At 42.8% G+C, this 18,076-nt stretch overlaps 2 protein-coding genes across 2 annotated transcripts in view; one reads left to right on the plus strand and one right to left on the minus strand.

The window, feature by feature from the left end:
- LOC118412849 (adhesion G protein-coupled receptor A3-like) overlaps positions 1-8,245 on the plus strand; it is a 39,288-nt gene extending 31,043 nt beyond the window's left edge. The window contains exons 7-17 of the mRNA XM_035815891.1: positions 593-1,164; positions 1,431-1,580; positions 1,855-1,949; positions 2,289-2,526; positions 3,439-3,643; positions 4,020-4,124; positions 4,345-4,448; positions 4,587-4,726; positions 5,008-5,291; positions 5,526-5,592; positions 5,750-8,245. Of these exons, the coding sequence (XP_035671784.1) occupies positions 593-1,164; positions 1,431-1,580; positions 1,855-1,949; positions 2,289-2,526; positions 3,439-3,643; positions 4,020-4,124; positions 4,345-4,448; positions 4,587-4,726; positions 5,008-5,291; positions 5,526-5,592; positions 5,750-6,989 (3,200 nt within the window). The 3' untranslated portion in view covers positions 6,990-8,245. The remainder of the gene's footprint in view (positions 1-592; positions 1,165-1,430; positions 1,581-1,854; positions 1,950-2,288; positions 2,527-3,438; positions 3,644-4,019; positions 4,125-4,344; positions 4,449-4,586; positions 4,727-5,007; positions 5,292-5,525; positions 5,593-5,749) is intronic.
- A 489-nt stretch (positions 8,246-8,734) lies between these two features.
- LOC118412850 (probable pre-mRNA-splicing factor ATP-dependent RNA helicase DEAH2) lies at positions 8,735-17,285 on the minus strand. The gene is made up of 12 exons (XM_035815892.1): positions 16,945-17,285; positions 16,595-16,724; positions 14,410-14,603; positions 13,601-13,988; positions 13,065-13,430; positions 12,692-12,835; positions 11,901-12,018; positions 11,451-11,642; positions 11,021-11,146; positions 10,713-10,909; positions 10,198-10,370; positions 8,735-9,771 (listed from the first exon to the last, which is right to left on the minus strand). Exons 1-12 carry the CDS (start codon positions 17,022-17,024, stop codon positions 9,507-9,509), a joined length of 2,373 nt encoding a protein of 790 aa, XP_035671785.1. The 5' UTR covers positions 17,025-17,285; the 3' UTR covers positions 8,735-9,506.
- Positions 17,286-18,076: the final 791 nt, after the last annotated feature.

Consider the following 18,076-nt stretch of genomic DNA (forward strand, 5'->3'; position numbering starts at 1 on the left):
CTTCAAAAACGAGCCTTGTACAGGAAAAAGCTCTGATGTTCTGCCAACACGCAGATCGTTTCTTGATTAGTGAGGAGACGGAGAGGGTAGTGCAGACAGAGGACGTAAAGCGAATCAAAATGGCCTCCAGGATATCATGGAGGAACTTTTAGTTAGCACTGCTGAAATTTGAACTGGATCTTATCTTGCTGTGTATGTACGTGTTTGCAACAATGCTCATGATGACTGGAGCAGCGTAGATTAGTGGGCTGTATCGTGGGAATGTCTGTTAACAGAACACTCTGTTGCTGTCATTGTGTTGGGTAAACAAGATGACAACAACATGCACGGCATTCCATGGGCCGCCTTGAGTCAGTCTCAAGGTGACCGTGGGGACACACAAGGTCATTGGGAGGCTCATGCATTGTGAGTCATATTATTGACAGCCAGAGTTCAAATGTTACCTGTAATGCAATGTACATGTATTGTACATTCAAGAATATATGCTTGTGATTGACCGTCATTCCTCCCTCTGTAACAAAACAAAGAAACCACGCTTCCAGTACCAATTCTTAAAAGTTCTACATATCCTTTATTATATGTTTTCCCTCAGATCAGCGAATTGAGCTGCCAGTATTTCGGGTGACCCCGTCCACCATGCAGCTGGTTATACAGGGGGACCCCCTCCCCTTCCAGTGTGAGGCGTCCAACATGGGAGCCTCCATGCGGATACGCTGGCTGCGGAACGGGAAAGAGGTGGTCGCTAACCGCTCGGCTGGTATTCACATCGAGACAGCACCGGCAGAAGGGAAGACGTTGATAAGGAGTTTGTTGACTGTAGAGAAGGTGAAGATGAACGACTCGGGAGTCTGGCAGTGTGTGGTCGCCTTCCCGTACGCCAACGATACGAGGAACGTCAGCGTGATGGTCATCAGTAATGAGCCAGTGTACTGTGAGGAGGAGACCATACGGAACAACAAGGGCAGCTTCACCTGGCCGCGAGTGCTGGCAGGGGTGCCCATATCACTGCCGTGCCCCCAGGGTGGGGGAACGGGGTACGCTGGAGGAGGCAGGGGGCCCGTTGCCACCAGGAGATGCACCAGGGAGGGGTGGTGGGATGAACTGGATGTGTCGCAGTGCCAGTATGTCAATGAAATCACCAGAGTCTTGGAAATGTTTACAAAGGTAAGACAATAAGCTCATGGACTATTACCGATACAGTTTCCTTGGTAAAGGAATGTTTGTGGCATTAAAAATTCTTTAAGCTTGTTTTCAGTACATGTACATGTATGTGTAGGTCTTAATGTAAATAAAATAACTGAAACAGATTTTGTATTCATACAAGCTTGCTATGGTAGAATATCTCATACTTTAGTATTCATAACTGTATAGGAAATGATTGCAGCACCACTTCTATGTGTATCTGACATACATGTAAATGTTTTTATCAGCAACCAGTGAACACCACCAATGTGCTGAGACTAGCCAACCAGTTGAACACATACATGCGTGAGGCCAGGAGCTTCAGAGACAAGATGGACATCATCTACACGTCCAACCTGATGGACAAATTTGTACGCTTCACAGAGTCCAACAGAGAGGTATGTACGATAGATACATGGGAAACTTGTATTCAGCATGGGAAACCTTAGCCTGATTGAATCTCGCTTATATCAGCACACCCAACATCCGCCAACCTCCTCCGCTGGTGGGGCCAGTTACAGCCCCAGACAGCAGAGTTTGTGTTACACAGACTAGGGAAACTTTAAATCTAGAAAGAGCTTTTAATAAAAAGATGATTGGACAAAAACACCTATTTCACACGATAGGTACATGTATTTAAGTGTCATTTATAATGTGTATGTTTGTTTCCAGCTGGGAGAGGTGCTGGTAGACATTGCCAGTCACATGATGGACGTGGATGAGAAGACTCTGTGGGAGAGCCAACAGGTGGCACGGGCATGTAGCAGGTATCCACACCTTACATGTACATGCTTTCAAATATGGGACACACCTACTACAGTTGTACATGTGCAATCAAACACAGTGCAAAACATTGGTTCTAAACTGATAAAGCCAACAAGGAAAGCTTTGTGAAAACATTTAAACCTGTCACATTAATTTGTTGAATTATGCTTATGACAAATATGACCTTTGTGTCACTCTTAAGTTCCTTTCGTGCTGCAGTTGAGTGTGTGTATGTCAAACTCCAAAACAGATGCTTGTATTGTGATGCCTCCTGTCATTTACAAGTGGTACTGCAGGACGGCTGTTGCCATTACACTCACTGATGTGTCTTATTTCCCCAGAATTGTGCAGTGTCTGGAGAGGCTTGCCAGTCAAACTCTTACCAACAAGAACAAGGGGATCAGTAAGCTGTCTGCAAACATCGCCATGGAGGCGTTCATGGTTAAGCCGCAGAGTTTCATCGGCATGACGTGTTCTGCCTACACACAGGACAGCAGCGCTAGTCCTCCATACACCGAGCAGCACTTCATTTGCAACTCTGGCAACATTACCAACATTCAAAACAGGGAGCAAAACAGGGTAAGACTAGAGTCGATTCCAAGACACCGTGCGGATGTTTGTTGCCATTGTTTAGAATTGATTTTAAAGTTTTGTAATTATATGTCTAGGACATTTGATACTTCAGAAATATTTTTAACACTGTTTCAACTTAACAAATATTTCCCTGGTCCTGTAAAACTTTGGAAATATTCACTGTGTGGAACTGGATATTTCTAATGGTTTCTAAATAATGATAACAGCATTCTACCATTATTTACCATTTTCTACCATTTTTTGTAAATGGTTCAGTGGGCTGGGAAGATAGCAATTCACACACCCTTGCAAAGTATGGTTGGGTGCCATGCAACATTGGCCCACCACAAAGGATCCACCAGTGCCCAGCAGTGAAATCTAAAAATATACAGATGCAACAATGGGACTTACATTTATGGGGGCAATAAACTAATTTTACCATTTGGCAAAGTTTACAAATATTTGTAAATATTTGTAAATGTGAAATAATCACACAGAGGTTTCACAATTATTCCAAATAAACATATTTTTGTACTGTTACTTTCAAAATGTTTCTAAAATATTCAAAGAAATTCAAATAGATGAGTATTTTCTTAGTGAATTTTTTAAAAAGAATTTAATTTTTGTGGCTCAGATATTCTTTTATTCAAAATAATTTAGACTTATTATAAATATCGCCTAAAAGCCCTCATGGTGTCTTGGAATGGACTCTAAAAGCCTTCTAGCACAGTCCTCACCAGTCTCTTCTCAAGAACACTTTGACCTATGAATCTTCATAGGTCAAAGTGTTCTTGAGAACTGATCAGCTGGCATTGCTGAAAGTTATCCTTATGATTCAATGAAGAATATGGAAAAGTCAACAATCTTTCTATACTAAAATAACTGTGTATGATAGAAGTTTTCTCCCTCTCTCGGCAGGTCCTGCAAGCCTCCATCCAGATCCCGCCCTCTGTGTTTAACCGTGTGCTGTCCCGGAGGCCAAAGAAACAGAGTGACAGCTTCAAGCTGCAGTTTGTGGTGTACAAGAATGGGAGGCTGTTCCCCAGTACTGGCAACTCTACCCACCTGGCTGACCAGAAGGGCAGAAGGACTGTTGTTACCCATGTCATATCCAGCAGAATAGGTGATTGGCAAGCATTCATTGAAATATCTTTTGCCATATTATATTGTGCCCCAGCTTTACATTAATCTTAAACTTTTAGTACTATTAACCATGGGGGATACTGGTACATGGGGAGCTTAGAGTTAAGAGGAGTGTATTGTATGCCCTTCTGGTAGTCTCTGAATGTACATGTTAAAACAGGATAGTCATTGATAGTTTTTGGTTTTACAAATGCACGTATTGTACATGTAGATGGTTGAGAATATCCTGTTAAATGGTGCACATACAAAATGTACCTGGTTTAGTTGTGGCAATTATTTGGTTAAGTACATGTACCTGTTTCCTCAATGTCTTCTTTGAATATCATGACATCTTATCTCAAACAACTGTCTTTCAGATGGTCTGGATGTTAAGAACCTGTCAGAGCCTGTTGTCATCAGACTGAGACCATTTGCACATGGTAGTGACATGGTTCCAGTCTTCTGGGACTTCACTGAGCTAAGTAAGTCAAACTTCAGGTACTTCATCCAATGTTCATGGCATCAAATGTCACATGGCATTCTGAACTTCAGAAACATCAACTGTAAATGCTTGTCATATACAAGGTACAAATGTATTTGGGAAAACTAAAGTAGGAACTCGAAGAGATCAAGAAGATATTTCCTATGATGATCCCAGTTATTTGTGTCACACTGCTAACCCGTATGCTCTCTTCTCAACAGATGGCCAGGGCGGGTGGAAACGGGGCGGTTGCCAGGTGGTCAGCTCTGATGTCAACCTGACCACTGTCCACTGCAACCACCTGACAAACTTTGCCATCCTCCAGGTATAACTCTGCTCTCTGTCAGTCCTGTTGTTATCATTAGTTCACACATTATTTATTGTAATAGATTTCCCACAGCTACAAATGTAAGAATTTTCACGTCCAGTGTATTAACATACGTTGACATGACCAATTTTTCAGGACATGAATAATCCAAATGGGAAGGGCTACCCTCACTCCTACGGACCCCTGGAACCACTGCACCCCGTGGTGTATGCTGGGAGTGCCCTATGCATCCTGGGATTGCTTGCCACGTTGTTCACTTATATCATCTTCAGAAGGTATGGCTGTTTAAAACAAGTTAGACACTTACAAACATGCTAGGTTAGAGCAAGCTCTGACTATGTATGGCTGGATGGATGGATAGAGAATGTGAGAACAACCAATTGTTCCTTAAACTTAACATAGTTGCTAAATGACAGTTTCTTTTCGCTAGCTAATAGTTCAATGATGTTTCGACCATGACAGGCATAACAAGTTCAGCCCTTTCTGCTCATTAGCAACTATGTGCAGCTGGAGGATCAATTGGCTGTTCTCACATTCTCTTATATTCCACTGACAGAAACATCAAGATCCCCAGGAGAAACTTCCACATGCTGATCAACCTGTGTCTGAACGTGTCGCTGGGCTGTGCGGCCTTCACCGGCGGGGTGAACCGCATCTACAACGAGAAGGTGTGCCAGGGGGTGGGGATCGTCATCCACCTCATGTCCCTCTGCACGCTGCTGTGGATTGGCATCGGCGCCAGGAACGTGTACAAACAGATGGCCAAGGTGGAGATGTTGACCCCTGACCTCCAGGTCCAAGTCCCCAGACCCATGCTGAGATTTTATTTGGTAGGATGGGGTGAGTGTTGTCTTAATTTATTTTGGTACCTCTTAAAATATGAATGGTTTGTGTTCAATGTTCCCATAATACATTTTTTTCAGCTTTTTTGTGTTATGTGATGCTTCACAAAATATACAGTGTAAATAAATGCATGTAGCACAATTAAACAATTCATATTACAGAAATTGCTGATGATTTTATTGATAGTTACATCACGTCATGTTTTGTAATCCACTACTCTGTCTCCATTAGGTGTGCCCATGATCATCTGTGGCATCACAGCAGCTGCCAACCTGCACCATTATGGTGGGGACAAATTGTAAGTGCTATCCTTCTCACAATGGTATAGAAATATATCCTTGTGCTTGTGGATTATATACCAGTATAATGTATATGTAGGTTGTAAATGTGCATGGGTGGTAGTAAGTAGTGCTGACACCATGTTACAGAGTTAAAATGTTCCACTGCCTTTCCAGCTGTTGGATGGAGTGGGATGCCAGCCTGCTGGCCTTCTTCGGTCCTGCCGCCTTGTTCTGCCTGGTCAACTGCTTCCTGTTCATCAGAACAGCCTGTGCCGTCCAGACCGCGCCCACCCTGTATGAACTGAAGACCATGGTGGAGTCCCTCACCGAGCAGGAGCTGAGCCAGGCTCCCAGCGCCGCGCAGAGCGTCCCTGAGACGGAGTCTGCGGCGGGAACGACAGCCTCGTACCTCACCACATCGTACATCGACATGGAGCACAGCTTCAAGAACCAGCTCAGAAGTATTGTCTTCATCATGTTTAACTTCGTCGCCATGTGGGCGTGTGCCGCCATCGCAGTATCCCAGGATTACTTCGTGGACCTTATCTTCAGCTGCTTCTACGGCGCTGCGAGCGCCTCTCTCGGTCTGTTCGTGTTCATCCATTACTGTGTCACTCGTGAAGACGTCAGACAAAGCTGGAGAATGTGCCATTACCGAGAACCTAAAAATAACTACCACGTCACGTTGGAACCTACTGTCACGGCCAATGGCCACATCCAAGGGAGTAAGGCACATTCCCTATGTAGCCTGGAGTCTTCACAGACAAACAGAACAGCCTCGTCTGTTCCTCAACAGGCCAACAGGCCCAAACTCACCCCCCTCCCACTGGGGAATGGACCCTCTGTGGGTAATGGGTCTGTGGGCAATGGCAGCTTCCCCGACCCCTCTGTTCACACCCACACTCACAGCCACAGTCATAGCCACAGTATACACAGTAGTCAAAGCCACATGTCCAGACCAAATGGACACATCCCCAGACACCCTTTGCACAGACCATCAACAAGACATAGAAATCCATACCACGAGGCCATGAAACTCATGGTCAAGCGTCCATATGGCCACGACATGGCCACCACGCCGGAGAACAGTAGTCGGCCGGAGAGCCGGGCAAGCCAACCAGAGGTTCGGCCTAAAAAAGAGGAGAATTCAAGAAAAAGCAACGGAGACTCTGATGTTAGGAACAGTAACGCAGCTGACAGTGATGCCAATACCCAGAAAAGTTATGAATCTCACACAACAGAGCCAGCCGGCCCTGCAGACATTGAACTGGACGATGTACTTGAGGCCTCCCCAGAGGAGGGTCTGCTTGGAGAGGGGGAGTCAGATGACAGGGTAGAGTTAGACTTCAGACCATCAGGGTCTTCAGGGACCATGAAAAGTACCATGTCACTGAGAAATGAAACAAGTGTCTAGATCTCAATGCTGTCATGTTGATTGTTTTGTGAGTCAGTTTATATAGGCATATATACTTATATATACACATGTGAATCCAATGTTTGTAAGAGCCTGGTGCTGAAGTGTGGAGCACCTGAATTGAAAGAACAGTTGGTTTTACACCTGGCCACAAAAATGTCTTGCCTTTATGCTGCCACATCACGACTCTTGTCCTCCATAAGGATTGCTACAGTATTGTTGATTTTGTACAGTGTACAGTCATGTAAATCTTAATTGATGGTTAACATCGTATTTACTGAGTAATATGTACAGTGTTGAGAGAAAATATTTTGTTTGTGCCATACAGTTTTTAGTTTTTTATCTGTCTGTGTATGTCTCTTTTATGACAATCAAGTCCTGTTGGGACACATCCGAACAAACAGAAGTTTTAAGTATTAAAATGTTTATGATATACATATTTGTGTTTCTCTTGTGCAATGTGCCTGCACAATCCAAATTCTGTATTTTTCACATGTACAGTATGTGATAAAAGCTTAGCAACAAAGTTAAGTATGAATTTGATGAATAACATTCCTGTGTGAGTTATATAACTAACTTAGCATCATCAGTATGTATATGTCCAGTCTGATTGTATATTTTTTTTAAATGCCTATATTGTGTCATTATGTTACAACAGTTAAAGAAAGTTGTATGACATAAAAATGTAGCCATTCTGTGACCTCAAATCATTTATGTCATATTTATGTTCAAGCAATATCCTGTCTGCCACACAAAATGAGAGCTGTATTTCCCAATGCTGAAAATGACTATCTATTTACAACAAAGCATATCTATTGGAAATTCACTGCCAGGATGGCATTAACAGTTCTTGTATACTTACGAGTTGTTATATACCCGAAAATGTTTTTGGTAAAACATGCTGTAGAGGTCTTTTAGTCAGTGATGTATTTTCTTGTTGCATTCCCAGGAATGATGCCATTCCACTGCCAACAGATCATAAAAATGTGTACATGTACATGTATGTGTTGTACAAAATGGCAACATTTGGATTTGTGTTATTTTAGACATGTTTTATGTCTAGAATTTTGTATCTAGCATTTGTTTGAAGAGCAGTTATCCCAAGTACATGTACATGTAGTGTGGCTATTGAGACATGGTTTGGATCAGGGATTTGTGTTATGTACACGTCATACCGGAGCTAGATGAGAGAAGAAAGTGGACACTTAAATGCCAAACCATGCATTGTGAACAATTCAGTTTGGAGTAAAACAGTCATAATGATGTCTGAGTAAGCTTGATTTCTCTGCTACTTTGTTATGCATGATTATAAACATCCTGTGCTGTTCCCCAGGTATTTCAGTGCCCATACTGGGGTCATCATTGCTGAATGATGTTCCAGGTATGGTTGTTCCAATCCATTCGAAACCTTTAGCTTTCTACACTGTCAGACATGACATGGAACTTCTATAAAAGCGAGTCAACACTCCAACAGAGGTCTTTGACAACATTTATGGATACAGTCAAACCTGCACAAGTCACCACTTTTTGGTGGTCACTTATTTCATTTTTTTCCTGTTGCCACAAGCGTTAAGACTTCTGACACAGACCAGATTTTATCAGTTTCCTGAGTAGTCTTCTAGGGTAATTTTGACTATAGTCATATTGTGGAGATGGCACATGTCTAGTATTGCTACATAAACTTGCCTTTCAAAGACACATTCAAGTTTCCAAGTAAATGATCTGATCACATGGATGACACTGAATGCATTACAAATAGTGCTTTATTTTTGGCACCGTAAACATTTCCACAGTTAGTCTCTATTATTTAAGTGCAACATTTATTGCTTCCAAAGTACAAAATTTGCAATGTAGCAGCAGTGCATGATTATGTGCTCACGATAAGTACACTTCGGAATTTTCCTGCCCCTCACCCACTTAGAAAAACATTGGGTTTATAGCAAAGGCATCTTTTTCACAGTCTAGCAAAATATATTTTCCTTAGTCTGTCACACACATTGATTGTTGACTCTCATCATTCAAAAAATTCTGGTGATGATCTGCAGCAGCCTTTTCAAGACCTTAGCAACAAATGAAATGTTGGCCTTTGTAAGTTTAACCTCACACAGTTACAGAATCCCTTGCTCTAATTAGCTTGCCTCCATGGCCAAAGGTTCAGCTAGCCATCTGTAGTATCTGGTATATTCATGTATCAAAGACACTTCCTCTAAGGAAACAACTCACATCAGTTGGCATGAAATGTCAGCAAACACGGTCAAGATTAAAAGTACTGGACTGTTTGTTATCAAACAGTCATCAGTTGGAGCTTCTCTGGCTGAGGTTTCCAGCACATGTGCAGCACATTCACAACTACAGTTGCCATGTAATCTAGGGTTGCAGAAACTACCCAACATCCAGTTGGCCACAGCATACTTTTGCAGCAGTCCTTGCACATTGTCTTGTTGAAGATCCATTTTTGGTGTGACATGACATGTGTTTCTTGGAAGCATTTCCATAAGATTCTTAGTTGTTCATTTGTTAGCTAACCACACAAAGTTTAGAATCATCATCATCTTCCTGGTTTCGTTCCCTCATCTGCCCATGTTGGACTGGCCCTCTGCCCGGATGTGATGTGAAATTCCTGGGTGCTGATGGTTGGGCCACTCCCGGTCCAGCCCACTCCCTAGCAGGTTTGCCCGGTACTGCAAGCTCAGACTTGACCAGGATGGAGTGGAAGCGCCGCCTTGCTTCCCCCTGGGGGAGGTTTGTGGGGTCAAAGTACTTCGGTGCGATGTCAAATAACCTGAGGAACAACAACATCGTTTTCAGCTAAGGTGAGCAGAAACATTACGATAATCCATAGGATTTGATTAGTTTCGTGAGATGGTTTGATATGAATGCTAATGTGAAAGTGTCAGACTCTCGAGTGTTACTGCATCTGGGGCAAGGTAGGTGCATGTAAATGTGCAACTTATTAAAGGCATTGAAACATTTTGGAATTTGGTAAGTGTCACTGACAGCACATGTTATCTGAAACGTCTGACCGTTTCCAAATCATATCCATGGCCAGTTGCTTGATGTCTAACCTTCATCAACATGTCTTGCATGAAACTTCCCTTTACATTTTTTCGAGATTATTTCTGCAATTCCTGCTTCTCAGTCTCTGACTGGTAAAAGATATGCCACTAATGATACTTTCCTAATTTGAAAAAAAAGTTGAGACACGTACCATTGGGGTTCTATTTCTGTGAGTGTTGTGATGTAGCTCCTCTCACTCAAGACAAACTCATGGTACAGGACCCAGCCGGGGTTGCTGTCCAGACAAGTGGTGGGGTGCAGCTGGACCACTTGTGTCTCCTTCACAATGAAGTAGTTCCCTGTCCCATCTAGGTCATGTGCTACCTGCAGCAAGCGTGGTTACGTGAAATTAGAAATACAGTTTGTAATGAATATCTGGATTTGATCCTGAGATGTGCATAACAGAAGATTCTAATCCAATGTGTTATTGCAGTTTTTCATCTTTCAGTCCCATATCTCCTATTTTGTACAGGAGATAGGGGACAGAAATAAGTTGTTGTTTTTTTCCATCCCTGATGTACCCCTGTGAAGTTACATGTACATGTTAATGAACACCATGCTTGAGATGTTCCTGAATGCAGCAAATTGCAATGTTACTTTGCAGAAGACAGCATACATTGTAAGAAGCAAAAAGCTGACAGAACATCAACCCAACCCAGCCAGCACCTGCATGAAGTATCCCTCTGCCAGGGCCCTTTTGATGCTCTTCACTCTCTCCTCCTCTGTCTTGGGTTCACTGTCTTCACAAGGCCCCAGCTCCAGTCTTTCTAAGATGCCACCAAAATACTGTCTGATATCGTCTGTCATGCGGAGTGCATCGAAGTTCAGGTAGTTACTAGAGCACCACAACTCATCCTGGTAGTCTAGGAAGACAAAGAAAGGGTCATCAGTAATACTTAAGGTACTACAAATGTATCTTTGTCAGTGTATGTAGTTAAAAAGATCAAACTTGGAAGTATCAAAAAAGGTCTTACTTTGCCTAAAAGCATGGTATACATTGATCAACGCAAGGTGGTCGCTGCCAGCCCGGGCAAACTTCCTTCTCCTGACGTCATCCGCTGCCTGGGCTGCCTCAGATGGTCGCAGGAACACAGGAGGAACTGTGAAAGAGTGATGGGTATTAGTATGAAGGATTCACCATTGTCACCAGTTTTTACCTTTGGTGGTTGTAACAATCCCCACTCAAACATATTTGAAGAACATACATTTGGATCTAATGAGTATACATGACATATCAATGATGCATGGAGCAAACTTCCAGTATGTGAACATGTCTGGAGACTTGGCTATATTGTCTTCTGCCACCACATGTACATACTCAACAAGAATCTTAACAAGAAACTTGGCCATAGGATGTACCACTGATACGCTCCCTTTTGATTTAGTGTCACTTCAGGTCCTCACCTGTGAGAAGTGCAGCTATGGTGAGGATGTCTTCACAGCAGCCGTACTCGCAGCTGGCGATAATCGTCCTGGCAAGCTGTGGGTCGACCGGGAACTCCGACATGATGGCGCCGAGGTCTGTCAGACATCCAGTCTCGTCCACTGCATCCAGGTGCTTCAGCTGGTTCATCGCTCCACTCAAGAATTCTGTAGCTGTTAAAGAATTGTGTCACAAGTAAGCCAAAATCACTATATTCTACCATGCTAAAAACAGTTCCCATCAATTACTGATACATAACTATCAAGGAGCTTCTTGGTAATATTCAATTTTTTTAATTGTGGAATAAATGGTTCATGTACTCACATTGTCTTTCCCATTTTACCAAAACATTCAATTGGTGATTTTTTTTAATGATCAAAGGTACTACTTTTAAAAGCACAGTCTTCACATGCATGTAGTGGCACAGGTACCTGGTGGGTCAGGAAAGTCAAACTTGAGCAGGTCCTCCACCCCCAGCCTCTTCAGCAGTAGGATCCATGGTGTCAGGTTCACACGATGGATCTCAGGGTTCGGAAACGCAGCAAGGTCCTGGACCGTAGAGGTATGGTTTGTGATAAAAATGAAAATGAGGACAAGCTATCAAGAAGAAGAATACAAACTGAGGAGATTTGGTGCATGCAAAAAGAGGGAAAGAAAGAGGGAAAGGAAGAATAGAAGGATGGTAAGTATGGAACACAAACACTGCATGCCAACAGTTACATGTATCAACTTAAGATAGTCTCTACCAAACATCTTAGCATTGAGAAAAAACTTGTAAAATGGGGAATATTAGATAACAGCTGTGCTTCCAGTTATTGGAGTTCTTCGGACAGAAATTTGCTAGGATGGAACATTTTACTCCATCCACCCCTAAAATGTGAACTTCATGACATAAAACTATTGAAAATGTATTTTCATGACTTGAAATGACATAATTAACAAGGAAAATCAACAACATGGGCTCCAAAACAATGAATGGGACAGAAAAAAAATAAAGTTGGAGACTGAGCCTTGGAGGTGACAATCTTTGATTTGCACTCTGTAATTCTTCATTTAACGTTCATCACCATCATCATCACGGGAAATTTGCCTGGACTAAGTCTACTCGTCTCCTTCAAGACATTCACCAGCAACTTTAAATGATGGACTAATGTAAAGATGCAAGCCAGATACACATTTAGCATAGAAAGAAAGTTTGTGAATCACACTGAGGGCGACTTACCTCTGTAAAATCCTCGGGGTACAGTCTGAAGCACTTGCCAGGTTTCCCAGGCCTCAGACTGGCCAGGTCAGCCCGCTGGTCAGCGCTGAGTCTGCTGATCAGACTGACCAGGTCTTGGGTGGCACGGACACGGGCATTGAACACCTGAAATACACAAATGGCAAAAAAAATGACGTCCCTCTATGTTGTCATACATTTCCATAGGCAGTAATTAAAGGTTTCAATTCAATTCTTAAGGTATAGCAATGCTCCACCAAGATTGACAACAGTGATCCCAGTGCAGTCACATTACACTCAATACATGTACTATTTTGTCTCATATTTAAGAACCACTGAATTTCTGGATGATGTTATAGACAAGGTTGATGCTGACCTCTTGTCGAACTCGTCCACTGTCCACAACAAACCCGACCGTGTCCACGAGACAGGAGTCAGCAATGTCCGTGGCTACGATGACTTTTCTTGGCCTTTCTCCACTTATTGTGTCATCGTCTTCCTCATCCCCATCATTCCCAGAGTCCTCTGTGTCATTCCCATCATTCTCCACTACCTCCTCCGGCGTGTCCTCATCCCCAGGGTGCTCTTCAGGGCCCTTTTCCACAGGCTCGGGCTCCTCCTCTGGCACATCATACAGGCCGTGTAGCTGGCTGTGGGACAGGGAGGGGAACACTGGGATGATCTGCAGAGGAGCTGGCAGCTCATCTACATCTCTTAGCCTCTTACATGCCTCCTGAACCTCCTGTGGAATGGGAATTGGAATATAGTCATTAGAGCATCACAAGTGAAGAGTTACATCTGCAGACAACACATACATTGCATGGTCACAAAAGCAGACAGCGAAGACTAAACCATCAAACTGATAATAGCTGGTAATGAGCTCAATTATCTCATCATCAATGCAACTTTTACCTTTTCATCTGCAAGGAAAACCAAGATGTCTCCATTGTCTCCATCATTTGCGTGGATGTCCATCACTCTCTTGACAGCCTCCTCGACACATTTCCCATCATGCACGACATCCTGTGTGTGGTGAACCTCAGTTGTGCCTTCCCCTGCCTCCGGGACCTTGACGACCTCGCAGGCTCCGATGTAGGACTGAAAGTTCCCTGCTTGTATGGATGTGGTGATGACGACCACTCTCAGGTCTGCCCTTTGACTCAGGATCTCACCCAGCAAGGCCATTGTCAAGTCTGTGGCCACTGTTCTTCTCTGCACCTCGTCCAGAATGATGACACCATAACGCTCCAGGAGAGGGTCCACTGTGATTTCTCGCAGCAGCACGCTGTCATTGGCAAATCTAGAAAAATCAGAGAAATATTAAGAGATCAACACAGAAATAAGTGTATTGGAAGTAGGAAGCAATGCACAGTGGATAAACTTGGATTGATCTTCTTTGCCTTTCTGGTGCTGTTTTTGTTTTGTGTTTTGGCTGTGCATCTGTCAGTTCAAGGAGTTGTATAGAACCTCCTTGGTCACCAAAAGACATAACAGCAACTCGGATAATTCCACCAGGTGCCAATACTGCCACATGAGAAAAAAATACATAAATTTAAAGTGATTGAAAGAGATCCAAGGTTTATACATTTTGATGATAATCTAAGGTGTTCAAGACAATCTTGAGAAGGCCTGTATAAGGATGATTTTTTTATGTGGTGGTATCATGACACCCAGTAGAATTATGAGAGTTAATGTTAGGTCTAACCTGGAAGTTCTCTCACCTTAGGATAGTTTCTTGTGTACTGAAGTCCTCCAGTGGTGTGCAGTAGCCCACCTCCTCCCCAAACACCAGGTCCATCTCATCTGCCACACGCTGTGCCACGGTACATGTCACCAGGTCTGCCGGCTCTGCACAACCCACAATGCCGCTCTGGTACTGGTGAGCATGCACAAACTCCACGCACCATTGTGGTATCTGGGGAAGTGGATGAGAAAACATTTACAGTATGAACGTCTGAGGGATATTTGTTATTATCTTCATTCTTGTCTGCCACAGCAGCCAAGACCAGTCTCAGGTACACAGTCTGGGGGAGAACATAGTGCTCCTTGTTAGCCTATATTGATTGTGTAAAATGTGCTTTGAGTGTTATTTATAGTGTTATGTATAGAAAATTGTATGCTCGAACTGACATGAAGGATATTGTGGAGAAATGAAAACTGCTACATATCACATCTTTGCTTGCCTACTTTTAGTAACAATATTGACACCTGTCTGTTTCTTTTCCTCTAAGTTAGGTTTCTTTTCCTCTAAAGGTCAGATAAAAGGTTGTAGTGACAAGCTTGCAATCAATTCAGCATTGATAATAATGACTTGAAGTAATCACAAAACACAGTGTCAACTCCCATGTTGTGTTCTGTTCTATGGTGAGAGCTTGCTCACCTGTTAAGTCCTGGTCAAAGGTTTATGACCTTGACAATCTGACAGCAAACAGAACCTTTACAGCAACTGTTATTGTGCCATGCAACATTGTGTGGAGTGGGATGGGGTGGTAAACTACTGTCCTCACAGGTATTTTTTACCACACAGAGATTTCATTTTACAGACTTCTGGTAAATAATTTTTCAGAAAATGACACAATAATTGTCCACATAAAAATGCTGCCCCTATTTCCATACTGTTATGCTTTACCAGAGCAAATAAGGTTAGTACCAGGATATTAGGGTATAGGGGAAAGTAATTTTCATATTTTGGTGTATATCTTGATCATGGGGAATGCTACAGGTGTCATCTCCCCCATGTCTCCCATCTCCATTATTTTTTATTGTGTATCATATATTATGTAGATAGCTGATTCTTTCGATTGAGTATAAGATTATTAACATGTATCAGGGTGTGATAACCCTCTAGATAAAGAAGAGATAATTATTGTGTGAAGACAAGAAAGGGTTCAACCCTTTTTCTACATAGAATAGTCTAAACAACTAGCACTATTTCTAGTTTACTTGAAGAGTTTAAAGACTATTCTTGGACTATATGTCAGCATAAGCTAGCATGAATATTTTACAACCATTCTTAGGTCTTAATTCAGGTCATAACTTTGATAACAATATCTGTACTGTTATGGCACACTATCAGGATAGGATTGGCAATTGATGATGCAAAAGATTACGTTGGTTGGTTTTCATTTCAATATTTATGCCACACCGGTTAATGTTTACTGTACAATGTATGTCTTCACAGTGAGCAGAACTTCCATGCAAAAATACGAGAAACGGGTTTCAATACGAATGCCCATTCACATGACGTTCCAGATGGAAAAGGTACGCCTGACTAGCACTATAGCATGTTAAACTATCCAAAATGGTAGTTTTTACAACGTCATATTTTAGCAAACGACCATATATTCTAAGTTCCTTATTCATTTTTGATTTAAAATGCTGAGTCTAGTCACATGCGTGTCCCACACAACATTAGAAGGGGAAACACAATACTTTTCATAACAAAGACGCCGTGTGACCTAAGCCTCTCAGCCACTCGTGTAATCTGGCCTGGTTTTCCTTTTGTTGTAAGGAGTAACGGTCATTCTAAATCTCACTCTCGTCGGGGTTAAAGTTTAACCGCAGCAAAACAAGAAAGAAGCACTGGTAAACACACATTCCGTGATATAACTACAGAGTTATATACCGGTAAATTTGCATCGGCAAAAACAAGCAGCATTGTCTTGTTTTTAAAGGGCTTGCTGTGAGGTACAGCCGGTTGCTGGGCCGTGGGACCGAGGCTATTATGTGCTTTCATTAAGCCACGTCATGCCACCTGTTTGTTCACTAATACAGGACTTTGCCCTTCCCACACTGAAACCCATATACCGTCCTAGCGTTCTTTGTTACTTTGGTTTTATACGTTTGATAAACTGGTGCGTTATGGTGAATGATTGCTGTTGGTAACTGCAAGATTTGTGGTCTCACCTGTGTTGTTTTGCCAGAACCAACTTTCCCTTCCACCAACACAACCTGTGATTTCTCCAAGGCTGTCATGAACTGTTCTTTGCACGCATAGATGGGCAGGTCCTTTCTCTTGCCCAGCAGTTGATAGTACCTGTGGATTGGGGACAGGGTAGCGGAGATTACTATCTAAACCTCCCATTAAAAACAGTGATTACACGCTAAATCATCCTTAATTCCCGTGGTAGACCCGCACATAGCGACACCTTTAGAGTACATGGAGTAGCACTAACGCTCATATTTCAACTAATATGGCGAAAGAGATCGATACACTGTACATGGGCACTACACTGGTAGGAATAAATGTGTTTTACCTGCTTGAGAAGACGAGATTGTGCCCGTAAGGATTCAGTTCGAAGTCCAGCAGAGAATCTGAACCCGGGTCCCAAGACATGGCTATCAGCTGATCGCCACGCTACACGTCACAGTTTGTAAGGGAAAAGGCTGTACCGACTCCGTTCTTCAAGAGACCCGCCGACATTACCGCTGTCGGAAAGGTAGCACCAACATGGCTCACGTAGCGACGTTTCTCCGTCAGAACCTCCTCTTAAGGCGAGCGCCGATGACGTGCACGGCCCGACGGAGGGTGGCCGCTACAGTAGCAGCAGTAGCTCACTGTTTACCTGGCGTCTCGTCACGTGATCAAGGTGTTACATCAACCGTAAAACCGCGAGGTTAAAGGTAGGACGTCGTGGCGGCGTGACGTCAGCTGGGTACCGCGACATTCAAATGGGTAAAACTCCGAGTAGAGATTTAGATACGAGTGCTGACTGATAGATTCTCTCTTCTCGATCCCCCTCTCTCTCCCATCCATCTAAATATACCTACATACTAGTATCTATCTAGCTATCTTAGGTATCTAAAATAGTAGTGTAGTCATAATAAAGCTGTCATCCGTTATTGAGGTGGAACATGGTGTTCTCCAATGACAGTACAATACGAACGGGCGCCATGCCTTCGTATTGACCATACTATACACACCAGCTCGGACGCCGACACCTGTGGTCATATTGTGTGGTCTTTAGAGCACGATTTAATTATGAGCGTGCTTCACAGTGATGAGCACATAACGGGAAATTATGAAAATAGCTACGAGAGCGACATTAAGGCAAGTATAGAGCTGAAGTACAAACAAGTTTGCTGATTAAAGACAGTACAGAGTCTACAGACGTTCTGAAATATGAGCACGCAGCACTCATACTTGAAGAAAACGAATTTGTGTTCTAACGTTAGAACAATTACACTAACGTTAACAGAAAATTGTTAAAAACTGTTTTTCTCTATGTACTGCTTTATGCTAAGGTTTCATTCTTTTAACAATTTGATCATCTTGATCCATTGTATATCCCATACCATTTGAGATTTATGGCTCAAACAGCACCCAATGTATTTTATAACCCCCAACCTTACATACTCGAATCGTCCACGATACCCATCGTTTGTGAC

The sequence above is a fragment of the Branchiostoma floridae genome, chromosome 4 (genome assembly GCF_000003815.2).
Source record: "Branchiostoma floridae strain S238N-H82 chromosome 4, Bfl_VNyyK, whole genome shotgun sequence".
NCBI lineage: Eukaryota > Metazoa > Chordata > Leptocardii > Amphioxiformes > Branchiostomatidae > Branchiostoma > Branchiostoma floridae.